Below are 14,799 nucleotides of genomic sequence, written 5' to 3'. Positions count from 1 at the left end.
GGAATGAGCAAGATCTATGCTTTGTCCCCTTATAAAGCTGGTTGTTTGCTAGGGGACCTTATATGCAACTGAAGACTATGGATGGGAACTTGCATTTAGGGGATGTGAGGCCCTGCTGGTTTCTCCAAATGTCCAGGCAGCCCATATTATTGGGCCTTAATTTTGGACCTTACCCCACAGTGCAGTTTTCCAGTCATTTTCTCAACTCAGACACCTCATCTGAGGATGTGGCCTCTGCTCACCAGTCCCATAGCTTCATACAGTCCACCGTGTAGTTTAATGTAAAAGTGTATTGCGGGGACTGACTTGTAGCTTCCAAAACTTAAACTGCCTTGCCTCAGGGGGTTTATACTTGACTGCTTTCACCTGGAACACCTCCCGTCTCACTCATCCTTTTTGCTTTCCTGTAAGTCATAGAGGGGATCTCAACATCTTCCTTACATGACTGAAGCTCCAAGCTTCCAAAGTTCTATGGGCAGAGGCTGGGTCTTTATCTCTGCACCCCCACTACTAGCACAGAGCCTTCCAAAGCGCAGATGCTGAATTACATTTTGGGAATAGAAGAGACGGTAAGTGAGAGGTCAAACTTGTTAAGATTTACTGTCTCCTACATTCTTTAATACGCTAAGCATATCAAGATATAAATCAATTTTACAAAACAAAAGACTGAAAGGAGTCACCAAAATGAAAGTTTTATGACGTTTTATTATTTTTTCTATTCCATTTTCCGAAAAATTTTACTGTGGGATTCTTTCACATTTCCACTGAAGTCCCTCTTGTGATGTAATTTTTTATTTATTTTTATCTTCATGATGAAAAAATCCTCAGACTTCACTAGGGGTGAGAGCAACCAGGGCCGTGATATCACGTCCGGCTGTGGCACCAGTGGCAGCCCTCTCTGCCTCTATAGCTCGTGCTCTCTCTTCATCTACCAAAGCCTCTTCATACCAGGGTGAGAAAGCACTAGGGCCTGTATCACAACCCTTGGCCAAGAATTCCAGGACTTGCATCTTGCTTGTTTCAGCGTGAGCTCTTGGGCCCCACAGGAAGTCATAACGTGCAGGTTCGCTGTCAGGTACCTGGCGGTACTCCAGATACTGTAGCTGCACCAACTCTGCGTTAATAAGCTTCCTGGGCTCCCCGTAGATGCGGTGCTCCCTCCCAGCGTATACTTCCAGCATATTCAGGAATTTCCAGATCTCCTCCTCGCTGGCACAGTTGCCCTTCATAAAGATCACACCTAGGATACTCATGAGGAGACCGGTCTTTGGTAACCCGTTGCCAGCATACACCCTCCCATTATTGGGGAGGTTCAGTTTGCTGACGAGGTCATATACGTGGTTGCTTGAATCGACTTCCTTCAAATCAACTGCAAAGACAGCCTCAATACGATCAGAGGCTGTCTTCATGATGTCAGCAAATTGGTCTTGGGTAATTTCGCCCACAATCTTCAGCATGTCGTCCTTCAGAATGGGCTCTTGCATTTCATACTTGCACAGGAGAAATTGCTCCAACAAATCCAGCTGCGTGGCTAGAAGATCAGTGCATGAGGTCTCTGGAGATGGGACCTCAGAAGAACACGAATGTTCCTTATCTTGACTTTCATCGCCTTTGTCAGATCTTGTGTCTAAAGCACTTGAAGAGGTAATGGTGGTAGACGAGGGTCTCCAAGACCCCTGGGAAGTGCTACTTGTCTCAGTAGCTGATGACCTTTGAGGATCACCTTCCAAAACAGAAGAGCAGGAGGGGGACTCGTCTCCCACAACTGCAGCTTCCTGAACGCTCTTGTGCCTCTTGGAGTCAGCACTGGTTTGGTTGCGTTTTTTACGGGCACGGGCCTTACCCTTTCGTCGCCGAGGCATTATGACACAGGTCAGGCACAGCAGGCACGGGTGTGGTCAGAGCAGGTGATGCCAGCACCTGGAGGAGGGAGAACGAGATGGTGTGGCACCTTTGCGGGGAGATTCCACCTCGGCCTTAACCAAGGGCACCTCGTTAAGGCTCTGAGGGCCATCAGCGCTCTGGGAACCCTCTTTAAGGATCTGAGGGCTCCTCTCTGATCGCCTGTCTGCTGAAAACCCTGTAGAGCAGCTTAGACCATACCTAGGACAGAGCCACACAGCCCTTTCTAGATGTTACTGGGGCGACAGCAGGGCCTGTCAAGGGGAACCCCTTTGTCCTGGGTTTGGGAAGTGCTCTCAGGTCACATTCAGGATGATTATGTTAATGACTGGCAAGAAGCCCCTCCCCCACTCCCCGCTGTGGTTCTCGAGTTGCCACTTAAATCCTCCATGCCACAAGAATGAAGAGAGACGGTGCTTCTCGTAGAGAGTGCACCTGAAACTGACATCTCTCGGGGGCCCTCTCTGTCCTGCACTTTTTGGAGTCGTCAGTTCTCATTGAGAATGCTCACCTGGTCCCAGGTAGGGATTGAGAGACGTCCTTCTTGCTGACTGTTGGCTTTACCTTCACCTCACGTTCAGGGTGGTGGGTGGTCCCTCAGGCTTCACTCAGTGTCCTTCCTTGGCACAGCTAGAGCCAGGGTCTCCTCTCTCTGCTTCGGGCCTATCTCATACTAACGTCAGCACCTACCCAAGAACTGACAGAAGAATAGAGTTTCGCCTCCTCTGGCTGCATTCGCCTGGCTTCTCTCAAATGAAAGATGCACGAGCAAGTTGAGGTCCCCTCATGAATGCTCCCACCGAGTCTCACTCAAATCCTGTTTGAACGTCTGGGTGTATCTAAGATTCTTCCCTCTGCTGAACTGTGACTGCACCACTCAGACAAAAGCCTTCACTCACTGTGATGCCCTGAGGAAGAATTAAGGGGTGCTTCTCCCTGACAAATGCCTGGGGATCCCTGAGTGACAGTACTTAGGGATTCTGAGGTGTCCTCTGTGTTTTGGGGGTGAGTGGTCCGCGCAGTGATCATGCTCCATCCCCTGACTCTCCACTGACCAGGAATTCCTCCCTGTGCTGACCTGCTGCCAGCCCTTAGGCCCGGGCCCCCACCCCCATGATGTACTGACACAAAGTGAGAAAACACCTGGGGTTTTGCACCCGCTGGGACCCTTGCATGCAATGTCGGGCTGTGATCTGCACCGCCCCAGTTCCTGGGTCTGGGGTCCCTTCACTCCTCACTTCGGGCCTGACCTTAAGTCTTTGGGGCCTGCGATTTCTCCCTCAGCCGAGCTGAGCCAGAGCCCACCAATCCCGGATGGAGGCCTTTATTCCCTGAGACCGCGGGGTACGTGAAGGACGTTGGAACTAACTACCACTTTGAGGCCTCCCAGGAATGGGGGTGCAGGTGGGGCCGGGTACTGTGTGGCTGCCTGTTTTCACGGGGGAAGGTGGTTGGGTTCTCGGGGCAGGTCCCCGCACTTGTACCTTAGGTCACCTCGCACCCTGACACTAAGACAACATGAGGGCCTCCTCCGGCTCACCCTATGCTCGCAGCTCTGGGATAAGGCCTCACTCTTAGACAGGGCTTCCCTCTGGGCAGCCTGTGTCAGTGGCAGTTGGGCGGGGCCCCTTCATGTGCGTGGGTCTGGGCGGGTCGTGGGGCAGGGGAGTGGAAGGGGGAGGACTGCAGGGTGGGGGAGAGACCCGCAGGACTGGCCCTCCACTCGGGAGCCTTTTCTGGACTCAGCGGGTCCTGGGCTACTCCTCCTGCCCACCCGACAGCTGCCTTGGACCGAGGCTCTCATGTCCCTCAGAACCCCCGGTAGGAAATGTTTAGGGACCAGAGCCAAGCAGCCATGCGTGGGGCCGCCCAAGGCTGACAGTAATGGTGACCCTTCCCCCCCCCCCCCCCCGCAGTCCTCTCTGTCTTCCCTTGACTCCTTGTAGGTGCTGGTCCACCACTCACGTGCTGACCTGAGGACAACCCCTCACATCAAAGACCGCTTCTCTCTGAGACGCTGACTCGGCATGGAAATACCACCGTGGTGATAAGCAAGGCTACATTTGCAGTTTTCCCCAAGGACACCGCTCGAAATTCCCACAGGGCTCCTGCTCTAATCGGCCCGTCCCCTTTAGGCTGCATCCTGTGTTTTCTGACTCTAGCATACTGACGGGACAGTGGCTGTCAGTCTTTTCATTTCAGAAGACCCTTTTTCATGTTCAAGGGCAACATTCAATTGGTGGAGTTCATGGAACCCATGAGAAGAAAGTGAGGGGGATCCTCAGGGTGTCACCCCTGTCCAAGACCCAGTGGGGAGTTTCTGTCCCGGTCACTTTGGGGTCCTCAGTCCTCAATAAGGGCCCTTACTTTGGCTCCACATAGGGCCTGGTATGCCACCCCTTTAGTCGAATGGTGGCTCCACCTTCAAACTAAGGATTTCACCTGCCCTAGACCTAAGTGTTGGGGGAGCTTCAGCGGGAGAGCCCTGTCCTGGGTCTTCAAGGGCTGAACCCAGGGATGTGACCAGATTCTTTGTCATCCCTGCGATTTAGTGGTGGTGGTCCCTCAGTGGTTGCTTCCACCCCCATTCTGGCCTAGAATTGCTCCCCAGCCCTTGGGCCTACCCCTCCTCCTAAGGCCAGCACCACCCTGAGACCCCCAGGAGGAAGTGCGGATCTCCGCCTCTGACCATACCTGTCTCGGACTCCTGAGGCCAAGTAAGGAAGAGAATTCTGTCCTGTTTCCACTGCTGTGAGCTGTGTGGTTCCCTTCGTCCTCACAGTATTCACGTTGGCCTCTGGAAAGCCTAGAGATCCTGCCACTGCGGGCCTTAGGCCACACCCCTTAGAGTAAGTCTCTCACCCCTTTGTGACACCACGGGAGGAAGTGAGTATGTCACATCCTGTCAACAGTGCCCAGGTATCCCAGGGCAGCCAGCAGGGGCAGGGTTCTCTGTGGTCTCTCAGTTCTGAGCGTGGAGGGTTCCCTACATCCTGACTCAGGGTCCTCACCTGGACTCCTGGCAGGGCCGGGGACGTCTTCCTTGGCTTACCTGAGGACCCTCTCCTCAGACCAAGGCCCTCCATTCTGCCACCCTTTTCTCTGAGTCATTCTGACAGCCCTGCCCAAGGCATCCCAGGGTTGACGGCGGGGGCAGTCTCTGTGCCACCTCACTGCCCTGGGGTCTGTGGTGCCCTGTTGTACCTACGGGCTCTGCCCTTGAATCCTAGAAGGGCCTGGAATTTGTCCCTGTAGTGTCCTGGGTCGCAGAGCCACAAACCACAGTGCTGAGTTCTTGGGGTGCCAGAGAGGGAAGGTCAGGGAGTGCCACATGAGGCTGTCCTCCCTGTGCCCTTCCTGGGTGACAGCAGGATGCAGGCTCCTTGGGGCCTCTCCGTTCAGGGTAGGGGTGTGACCCCAATGCTCACTCGGGACCCTTACCTGACTAACGACGGGCCCCGGGACTGCTCCTTCTTCCAACTTAAGGTCACCCATATAGAACAAAGCTCTCATGTCCCTGAGAGCCCTGAAAGTAAGGGAGGGGATGCTCAGCCCGACAGCCCTGTCCGGGCCTTCTGGGTCTGAGAGCAGACAGAAGCCGGTCTCGCTCCAGTTACCAAGTGGTGTGTCTCATCAGTCCTCGTTCATCAGTCTTCCTCGCGACTCCTGTCTTCTATGAAAGGCTTCCTGGGAAATGGTACATCTTTGAAAGCTCTTGGTTAGTCTCCCTACTGCAAACCCAGCAGAGAACTTTTTGTGCCCCAGGAGTGACATGAGGTGGGGAAGGTGCCGCAAAGGCAGAGTAGGGCCCACGACAGGTGTTGTGTTATCAGAGAAAACACAGCGATCTCTTCTTTCTCTCACTAGCCACACTTAGGCTCTGATCTGACTTCACTTCTAATAGATCTACTTTCCAAAGGGAAGGGGCTGAGCCCAGTGGTTTTGTGAGCCCCTGATCTTTTGAGGTTTATTGATGTTTCCTTTCTAGACTCTGTGGACATCCGATGCCTAAAACACCGGGCTTGTGCACTGTGCTCCTCTGCCCCAGGGCAAGCGCACAGGGCCCCTTCTAGTCTGGCCCCGGGTGGAGGTTCCTCTCTTGCTCTCCCACACTCCAAGGTAACCGTTAAGATGTCCTTTCCATTCCAGGCTTTGTCCCTCACCTGTGAGACCCATTATCTGAGGGTCTGGCCCCTGCCCACCACTCCCACAGCATCATCCAGCCCCCATGCAGCCTGGCTTAAAATGACCTCTCCTCCCCCACACTGTCGCCCCAGGACTGGCAGTTTCCCAAGGCCCAACACTGCCTTGGTCACGTGAGGTACAGTAAATCGGTGTCAAGAAAATATGGAGGTTTTCAATTTGTTTAGAATAACTAAAGTGTTCATCTTAAACCTCAATGATAATAAATGTGACATCCATGACAATAATAAACCTAGATTCTGAAACAAAATAAGCCATCTGTTAAAAAGGGAAACAGCAACAAAAAAATACTGACCTAAAAACTGCTCATCTCAAAAAGGATAAAACCAAACAGCATACGTGTTTTAGTCCCGCTGGCGCATACTTTGCTCTATTACTTAGAAGGCTCACGGCTCTCTTCAACCCCGAGGTGAGCGGCCTGCCCCAGACCTCACTACACGTGGGGGGAGCTGTGCGAGGTGGCCTTGGAAGGAACGCGCACTGGCGACGTGGGCAGCCCTGGCCGCGGCTCTCACCTCTGCTCTCTCTGCCGTATCTCCCCACCCTCCTCATACAGCTTTGGGAAGGCACTGGGGACGGTCTCGTTGAGTCGTCCCAAATCTCCAGCACGCTCATCCTGGTGGTCTCAGCGAGGGCTCTTGGGCCCCACGGGAACCCGTAGCGTGGAGGATCACTGCCGGCCACCTGGGGGACTCCAGGTACTTGGGCTGTAGCACATCTTCTGCAATGAGCTTCCAGGGCTCCCCACCTGCGGTGCTTCTCATCCGCAGAGACGCCCATCGTAGTCAACTATTCCCACATCTCCTGTCGGTGGCACGGTTACCCTTCATGGAGATGAGGCCCTGGAGATTCATCAGGAGACGGGGCAGGGGTGAGTCTCCGTCACCCCTGAGACTTTTCTCTTTGCTGATGTCCGATTTGCTAACTAGGTCTTCGGAGGGGTCAGTGGGGTTGACTTCCTGCATGTCAAGGCCGCAGACCTGTTTATTCTGTCAGCGGCGCTCGTGAGGATCTGAAGGAAGTGTGCCCTGTGCTTTCTCTTGACAGTCTCAGCAGTGCTGCCTTCACAGCAGTCTCTTTCATTTCGTATGCTGGGGGTGTGCCAACCGTCCTGAATTCCTGCTTACAGGATCTTTGCAGGTGCCCTCAGTGGGGCCGGGACCTGGGAGCTACCTCTACTTTCCTCGTCTTGACTCCTGGCACCATTGTCCAAATTCGTGTATGAAACACCTGCAGCCGCAGTGGTGGTCAGTGGGGCTACCTGAGGGTCCTGGGCAGTGCCAGAAGCTGGGAGCACCCCGAGATATAGGAGACAAGGGCGAGGGGACTCTTCTCCTGCTGCTGAAGTGACCTGAACACCCCCGGGCCCCTGGGTCTCACTCTGGGCCTGACGGCATTTGTCCTGAGCGTGGAGCTTACTCTCCTGACCCCTAGGCGTGGTGGCACTGGTCAGGACAGCAGGCACCAGTGTGGGCAGGGAGTAAGTGATGCCAGCACGTGGAGGAAGGAGACTGACACGGGGCGTCCACCTTGCTAGGGAGAAAGCAGCAGAAAGTGAGCGTCTCCTCACACGGCCACGGCCCAAACAGAAAGCTGTGGGAAGCAGGTTCAGGCCTTACGTGGGGTGTTAGCACTCAAGGTTCTCACTCAGTGTCCGACGTTTGACTCATACGTGTGGGCGTTAATATTTCTCCCTCTGCTGAACTGGGACCACCCCACTCAGACTGAGACCCTTACTCCTCAGTTGCCTCTCAGTGGGATCTGATGGCGCCTCTTCCTGGTGTCTCTCCCTGGGACCTCCCAGGGCTGACAGTCGGAGGATTCTGTGGGGCCCCCAGTGCTGTGAGGTGGTCGGTCCGCAGTCTGGAGGGTCCCACATCTGGCTATCAGTTCAGTGGCAACAGGGAGACTCTCTCTATGGGACCTCACTGTTCTGAGGTTGGCGGCCCCCTTAGTTGTTCCCGGGTCGGAACCTGAATTTCTCCCTCGGCCCACTAGAGACCTCCAGATTCAGGCCAACACCTTCACTTCAATGAGTCTCTGGGGCTGGAAGTGAGGTGGTGACGTATCCGACTAGCCCTGCCCAGGGTTCGCAGGGCTGGAAGATGGTGAGACTTGGGGGCTCCCCTCTGCTCTGGGCCAGTGCCCTCCTGAGGCCTCCCTCAGTATGCTCCGTGTCTTGACCTGTAGCTCTCCCCTCATACAAAGGCTGACAATAACCTGACCCCCTGTGAAGAGGGGAAGTTGGCCTCATCTGGTCTCCCAAGGCTGACAGCGGTGGAAGGAATCTGTGCTGCCCCCAGTTAACGGGTATCTGGTCCCCTCAGTCTTCAAGGCCCTCACCTTGACTCTTGGCACAGCCCAGAATTCCTCCCTCTGCTGACCTGAGGTACTCCTGGATGAGGTCCCTCCCGTCCAGGAGACGCCCTGGAGGGAGGTGTGACTGGTCACCTTACAGAGCCCAGGTCTCCAACAGTGAGACAGGGCTCTAGGTCGCCCCCTCATTTCTGGGAAGGGTACGCTCTTTGTCACTTAGTGTCACTACATTGACACTGTTAGCCCCTTGGCTGAATGGGGCTCCCCCATGGGTCCAAGAGTTGCACTTCCCCCAGATCGTCTCCTCCCTCAGAAACCGAGGGGTAGCCTCAGTCTGAAAGCTCTACCTGGACGTCCAGGGCCGACTGTGGAAGCGGAACTTTGTGCCTTCCCTCTCTTCTGGGGTGGCTTGCTGCCTCATCCCTAATACAGGATTTCTACCTGGATGGCTGCCTCGCGCTGGGATGTCACTCTCTGCTGAATTGGACAGCCAACCTGAAAAGCAAAGCCCCATCTCCTTGAAAGCCTCCAAGTAGATGCCAGGGCAAACCTCGAGGGAGGGCCTAGGTGCAGACCCCTCTGTTGTGTTAATCAAGGTCTTCACCTTGACTGCGAGCCAATCTAGGGACTGTATCCTCTGCTTACCTGGAGCGATAGCCCTCAGGCCTAGGGGATAGCCTTCCTGGGACATCCAAGACAGAGGTCAGGATGAGCCGGGAATAGCCACAACTGTTTTTGTCTTTCAAGGGCTGATAGCTGGGGTGGGGCCCTATGGAACCCACTGCTCTGGAGGTGGTGGTTCCCTTCTGGGAAATGTCACATCCCTACCAAATTGAGAAGTTTCCTACCACAAACCTGGCAGAGACTGGGTCCTCATCCAAAGAGTGATGTGACAGGGGCAGGCTGGGGCAAAATGCAGGGACCCCAGACGAGGTGCTGGGTTGTCAGAGAGAAAACAAACTGATCGATTCCTTCTTTCCAGACTTGGCCTCTCATGCGACTTCTGTAGTGCAAGATTTACTTTTACAGGGGGAGGCTGCCCAGGATGATTTTTGAGACCCCAATGTTTTGAGATTAACTGTCTGTGCATGTGTACAAAATCCTACTGTCACTGACTGTTATTTCTTTTCTTCTTTATTCATCCTTCTCATTTGTATCGCTATTCCTACTGCTCTACCTATAATATTCTAATCCCCTGCTCTCTGTGCAGAGACCTTCTTTTTGTCCCCTGACGTGCATTCCTGGAGCTCTGTGATGGAAATAGTGAATTAAAAGACACAAAGTCAGACTCGGGCTGGGAGGATTGGAAAAATGTGAACTTCCCACAAATTCAAAATGGGGATCTAGTCCTAGCTGTGTCACTTAACAGCTTTGTGAAGGTGAAACATTTGCAAGTTGTTCATCTGTAAAGGCACTCCGGTAAGCCTTATCGTGTAGAAATGGAAGCATATACATACTGTATTATAGACGACTTGGGATATGGATTGGGACACAGTGGGTCTTTAATGATTAGCTGCTATTATATGTTTATTTTGAATCTCCGAAATAGTAAGAACCCATCAGTTTTTTTTTCTTAAATCTAGTACATATCAAACAATACGCAATGATCTGCAACAAACTTTCTTTAATAAACTAAGCAAATCCAGGTAGTTTTAATATAACAAAAATAAAGACTAGAAGGAATACGGCAAACCAATAATTGAACACAGTGAAATTTTTGTTTTTTAATTTCCTTCCTTCATTTGGGATCCCAAGTATTTTATCGTTGGATTCTTTTACATCTCCATGAAAATCCTGTTTCACTGTCATGTTATCTTATCTCGATCATGAGCAAAGTACTGAATATTTTCCATTTGTTTTACAAATTTCAAAACAGTAACATTCAAACCTTTTCAACAGCAAAAACGTGAGAGCCATAGCATTCACATATTTATATTCTGAACGTTCTAAACCTTCTATTAAACGAAACAACATTTGAAAACAATATTATATATCTATATCAGTCTATTTATCGGTCTCGCTGTTTTTTACCTAAAGGTTACTCATGAGGAAAATGGAAAAGCAGATTAACGTTGTGTTAAAATTAAACAGACCGCGACCACAATTTGTCTTAGAAATTCCAAAACTGTAACTTTCAAACCCGTTAAATAGGAAAAATATGACAGGCACGTCATTCACATGTTTATAATTTGAAGGTTGTAAAGCTTCATTAAAAGACATAACATTTGAAAAAAATACTACGTCTGTTAGTATATCTAATCTAATCTATCTTTACCTAGAAGTTACTCATGAGGACAAACAAAATGCAGATAAACACCGTTTTAAAAGTAAACTGTCCTTGACCACAATTTGTCTTATAATTTCCAAAAGTGTAAAATTCAAACCTCTAGATAGTAAAAAATGTGAGAGCATGTCATTCACATATTGATATCGTGAAGGATGTAACGCTTCATTAAAAGATACATTTGACAAAGTGCTACATATCTGTATAACTATCTGTCATCTATCTATATCTCCTATCTATCCATCCATCCATCCATCCATCCATCCATCCATCCATGCATCCAACTGTCTCTCTACCATCATTCTGTCTTTACCTACAAGTTACTCATGGGGTGAAAAAGGAAATGCACATGGAAATCCTGCTTACACCTAAACCGACGTTCACCACAATTTGTCTTAGAAATTCCAAAACTGTAACTTTCAAACCCTTTACATAGAAAAAATATGATAGCCATGTCATTCACATATTCACATTTTGATGGTTGTAAACCTTCTTTAAAAGACATCACATTTGATAAAATACTACATATCTGTCTATACCTACATCTAATCTATTTACCTAGAAGTTAGTCGTGAAGAAAAAGGAAATGCAGATAAACACTATGTTAAAAGTAAACCGTCGTTCACCGCAATTTGTCTTATAACTTTCAAACGTTTTAGATAGCAACATATGTCACAGCCACGTCATTCTCATATTTCTACTTTGAATCTTCTAAACCTTTATTAAAACAAATAACATCTGAAATTGTTCTATGTTTCTATGTGTTTATCTATCTACGTATCTATCTGGTATCTATCATCTCTCTATCCTTCTATCTTTACCCAGAAGTCACTCATGAGAAGACAAGAAAACCAGGTAAACATTTTGTTAAAACTAAACTGACCTCAACCGCCCACTACTGGGCAGGCAGGCTGCTCTCTTCAACCCCGAGGAGAAACGCCTGCCCCAGACCTCACTACATGTGGGAGGAGCTGTGCGCCGGGGCCTTGGAAGGCGCACTGGCCTTGGCAACACTGGCAGCCCTGGCTGCGGCTCTCACCTCTGCTCTCTCTTCCTCATCTCTCAAAGCCTCCTCATACAGTTTTGGGAAGGAACTGGGGACGGTCTCGTTGAGCCTGGCCATAATTTCCAGCACGCGCATCTTGGTGGTCTCAGCGTGGGCTCTTGGGCCCCACAGGAACTCGTAGCATGGAGGATCACTGCCGGGCACCTGGCGGTACTCCAGGTACTCGGGCTGCACTAAATCTTTCATGATGAGCTTCTTGGGTTCCCCGAAGACGGCGTGCCTCTTCCCAGCGTAGACCCCCAACACGTTGAGTGATTTCCAGACCTCCTCCTCGGTGGCGCGGTTACCCTTCAGGAAGATCACGGCCAGGATGTTCACCAGGAGACCAGTCTTGGGTATACTCTTGTCCCTGTTCAGACTTCCCTCACTGGGGAGATCCAGGAGGGTGATAAGGGAATAGAAGTGATTGCCGGGGTCGACTTCCTTCACCTCTAGGCCAAAGAGCAGCTCCATGCGCTCAGAGGCTCTCCTGAGGACCTCAGAGAAGTGCTCCCTGTACTTCTTTTTGACTGCCTTTAGCATTTCGGCCCATGTAATGCACTCACCCAGTTTATACTTCCCCAGCAGGAACCGCACCAGCACGTGTGCCTCCCTGGTCAGAGGATCTTCGCGAGCCGACCGAGTGGCCGATGCTGCAAAGGAGGTGCTTGGGCCCTCCTCAGCTTGGCTCTGGGCCCCTTCATCAGATCTGGGGTATGAGACACCTGCCTCGGGAGGCCCAGCGGCTGAGGCTCCCTGAGGTTCCTGGAAAGGGCCAGGAGCAGGGCAGCTTGGGGGAGAACCCCCAGAAACAGGACAAGTGGGGCACTCTTCTTCTTCTGCTGCTGCAGCGGCCTGATCACCTCGGAGACTCTCAGTCTCATCTGCACCCTGGAGGCGTCTACTCTTCGGACCCCGAGGCATGATGGCACAGGTCAGGCACAGCGGGCTCGGGTGTGGGCAGAGCAGGTGATGCCAGCACCTGGAGGAGGGAGAATGAGATGGTGTGTGCACCTCTGCAGGGAGATTCCACCGTGGCCTTAACCAAGGCCGCCTCTGCAGGTCTGAGGGCCGTCAGTGCTCTGTCTGGGGACCCACGGGGCTCCTCTCTGATTGGCCTGGATCCTCAGAACCGTGCAAAGCTGCATGGAGAGTACCTAGGACAGAGCCATGCACCCTACCTGGAGTTACAGGGGTGACGGCAGGGCCTGGCAAGGGGAACCTCGTGTTCTGGGTTTGAGATGTGTTCTCAGTTCACATTCAGGATCATTATGTATATTTTGGCCGGGCACCCCAGCCCCCCACTGCGCTCCGCTTCTTTCCAGTAGACACTTCAAACCCAGTATCGACATGTCTCTGGGGCCCTCTTTGATCACAGTACTTAGGGATTCTGAGGTGTCCTCTGTGTTTGGGGTGCGTGGTCCCCACAGTGATCATGCTCCGTACCCTGACTCTCCCTGACCTGGAAATCCTCCGTCTGCTGACCTGCTGCCAGCCCTTAGGCCCAGGCCCCCACCCCTACGATCTCCCAAAGGAAAGTGAGAAAAGCCCCATAGGCTTTACATGGGCCCGGGACCTCCATCGCCAACGGGCCCTCTGCTGACCTGCTGCCGGCCCCCCAGCCCTGGGCCCTCACCCCCGTGACTCTCACACAGCAAAGTGAGAAGGCTCGTGGGGCCTTCCACCCGCCCAGACCCTCCATGGCCAACGTCCCCACTGCTGACCTGCTGCCGGCCCCCCAGCCCCGCTCCGCCACCCCCATGACTCTCCCACAGCAAAGTGAGGAGGCTCGTGGGGCCTCACACCCGCCCAGACCCTCCATGGCCAACGTCCCCACTGCTGACCTGCTCCCAGCCCCCCAGCCCCGGGCCCGCACCCCCGTGACTCTCCCACAGCAAAGTGAGAAGGCTCGTGGGGCCTTCCACCCGCCCAGACCCTCCATGGCCAACGTCCCCACTGCTGACCTGCTGCCGGCCCCCCAGCCCCGGGCCCGCACCCCCATGACTCTCCCACAGCAAAGTGAGAAGGCTCGTGGGGCCTTCCACCCGCCCAGACCCTCCATGGCCAACCTCCCCGCTGCTGACCTGCTGCCGGCCCCCCAGCCCCGTGCCCGCACCCCCATGACTCTCCCACAGCAGAGTGAGAAGGCTCGTGGGGCCTCACACCCGCCCAGACCCTCCATGGCCAACGTCCCCGCTGCTGACCTGCTGCCAGCCCCCCGGCCCCGGGCCCGCACCCCCGTGACTCTCCCACAGCAAAGTGAGAAGGCTCGTGGGGCCTTCCACCCGCCCAGACCCTCCATGGCCAACGTCCCCGCTGCTGACCTGCTCCCAGCCCCCCAGCCCCGGGCCCGCACCCCCGTGACTCTCCCACAGCAAAGTGAGAAGGCTCCTGGGGCCTTCCACCCGCCCAGACCCTCCATGGCCAACGTCCCCGCTGCTGACCTGCTGCCGGCCCCCCAGCCCCGGGCCCTCACCCCCGTGACTCTCCCACAGCAAAGTGAGAAGGCTCCTGGGGCCTCACACCCGCCGAGACCCTCCATGGCCAACGTCCCCACTGCTGACCTGCTCCCAGCCCCCCAGCCCCGGGCCCGCACCCCCGTGACTCTCCCACAGCAAAGTGAGGAGGCTCGTGGGGCCTTCCACCCGCCGAGACCCTCCATGGCCAACGTCCCCGCTGCTGACCTGCTGCCGGCCCCCCAGCCCCGGGCCCGCACCCCCGTGACTCTCCCACAGCAAAGTGAGAAGGCTCGTGGGGCCTCACACCCGCCGAGACCCTCCATGGCCAACGTCCCCGCTGCTGACCTGCTGCCGGCCACCCAGCCCCGGGCCCTCACCCCCGTGACTCTCACACAGCAAAGTGAGAAGGCTCGTGGGGCCTTCCACCCGCCCAGACCCTCCATGGCTAACGTCCCCACTGCTGACCTGCTCCCAGCCCCCCAGCCCCGGGCCCGCACCCCCGTGACTCTCCCACAGCAAAGTGAGAAGGCTCGTGGGGCCTTCCACCCGCCCAGACCCTGCATGGCCAACGTCCCCACTGCTGACCTGCT

The 14,799-nt window shown here is 53.7% G+C and overlaps 2 protein-coding genes across 2 annotated transcripts; both read right to left on the bottom strand.

Moving 5' to 3' along the window:
• Positions 1 to 824: 824 nt before the first annotated feature.
• Positions 825 to 1,862, bottom strand: LOC148754565 (melanoma-associated antigen B5-like). The gene has a single exon (XM_088795074.1). The coding sequence runs from the start codon at positions 1,860 to 1,862 to the stop codon at positions 825 to 827; it is 1,038 nt and encodes a 345-aa protein (XP_088651200.1).
• A 9,798-nt stretch (positions 1,863 to 11,660) lies between these two features.
• On the bottom strand, positions 11,661 to 12,674 carry LOC148754564 (melanoma-associated antigen B1-like). Its single transcript, XM_088795073.1, has one exon. The coding sequence runs from the start codon at positions 12,672 to 12,674 to the stop codon at positions 11,661 to 11,663; it is 1,014 nt and encodes a 337-aa protein (XP_088651199.1).
• Positions 12,675 to 14,799: the final 2,125 nt, after the last annotated feature.

Source organism: Rhinolophus sinicus, chromosome 18 (genome assembly GCF_057876585.1).
Source record: "Rhinolophus sinicus isolate RSI-liver-muscle chromosome 18, RSI-T2T, whole genome shotgun sequence".
Lineage (NCBI taxonomy): Eukaryota > Metazoa > Chordata > Mammalia > Chiroptera > Rhinolophidae > Rhinolophus > Rhinolophus sinicus.
The sequence above is the reverse complement of the archived record's forward strand: the minus strand, read 5'-3'. Positions and strand labels throughout refer to the sequence as shown.

Coding starts and splice junctions, on each gene's coding strand:
- LOC148754564 (XM_088795073.1), bottom strand. CDS start 12,674: ATGCCTCGGGGTCCGAAGAGTAGACGCCTCCAGGGTGCAGATGAGACT.
- LOC148754565 (XM_088795074.1), bottom strand. CDS start 1,862: ATGCCTCGGCGACGAAAGGGTAAGGCCCGTGCCCGTAAAAAACGCAAC.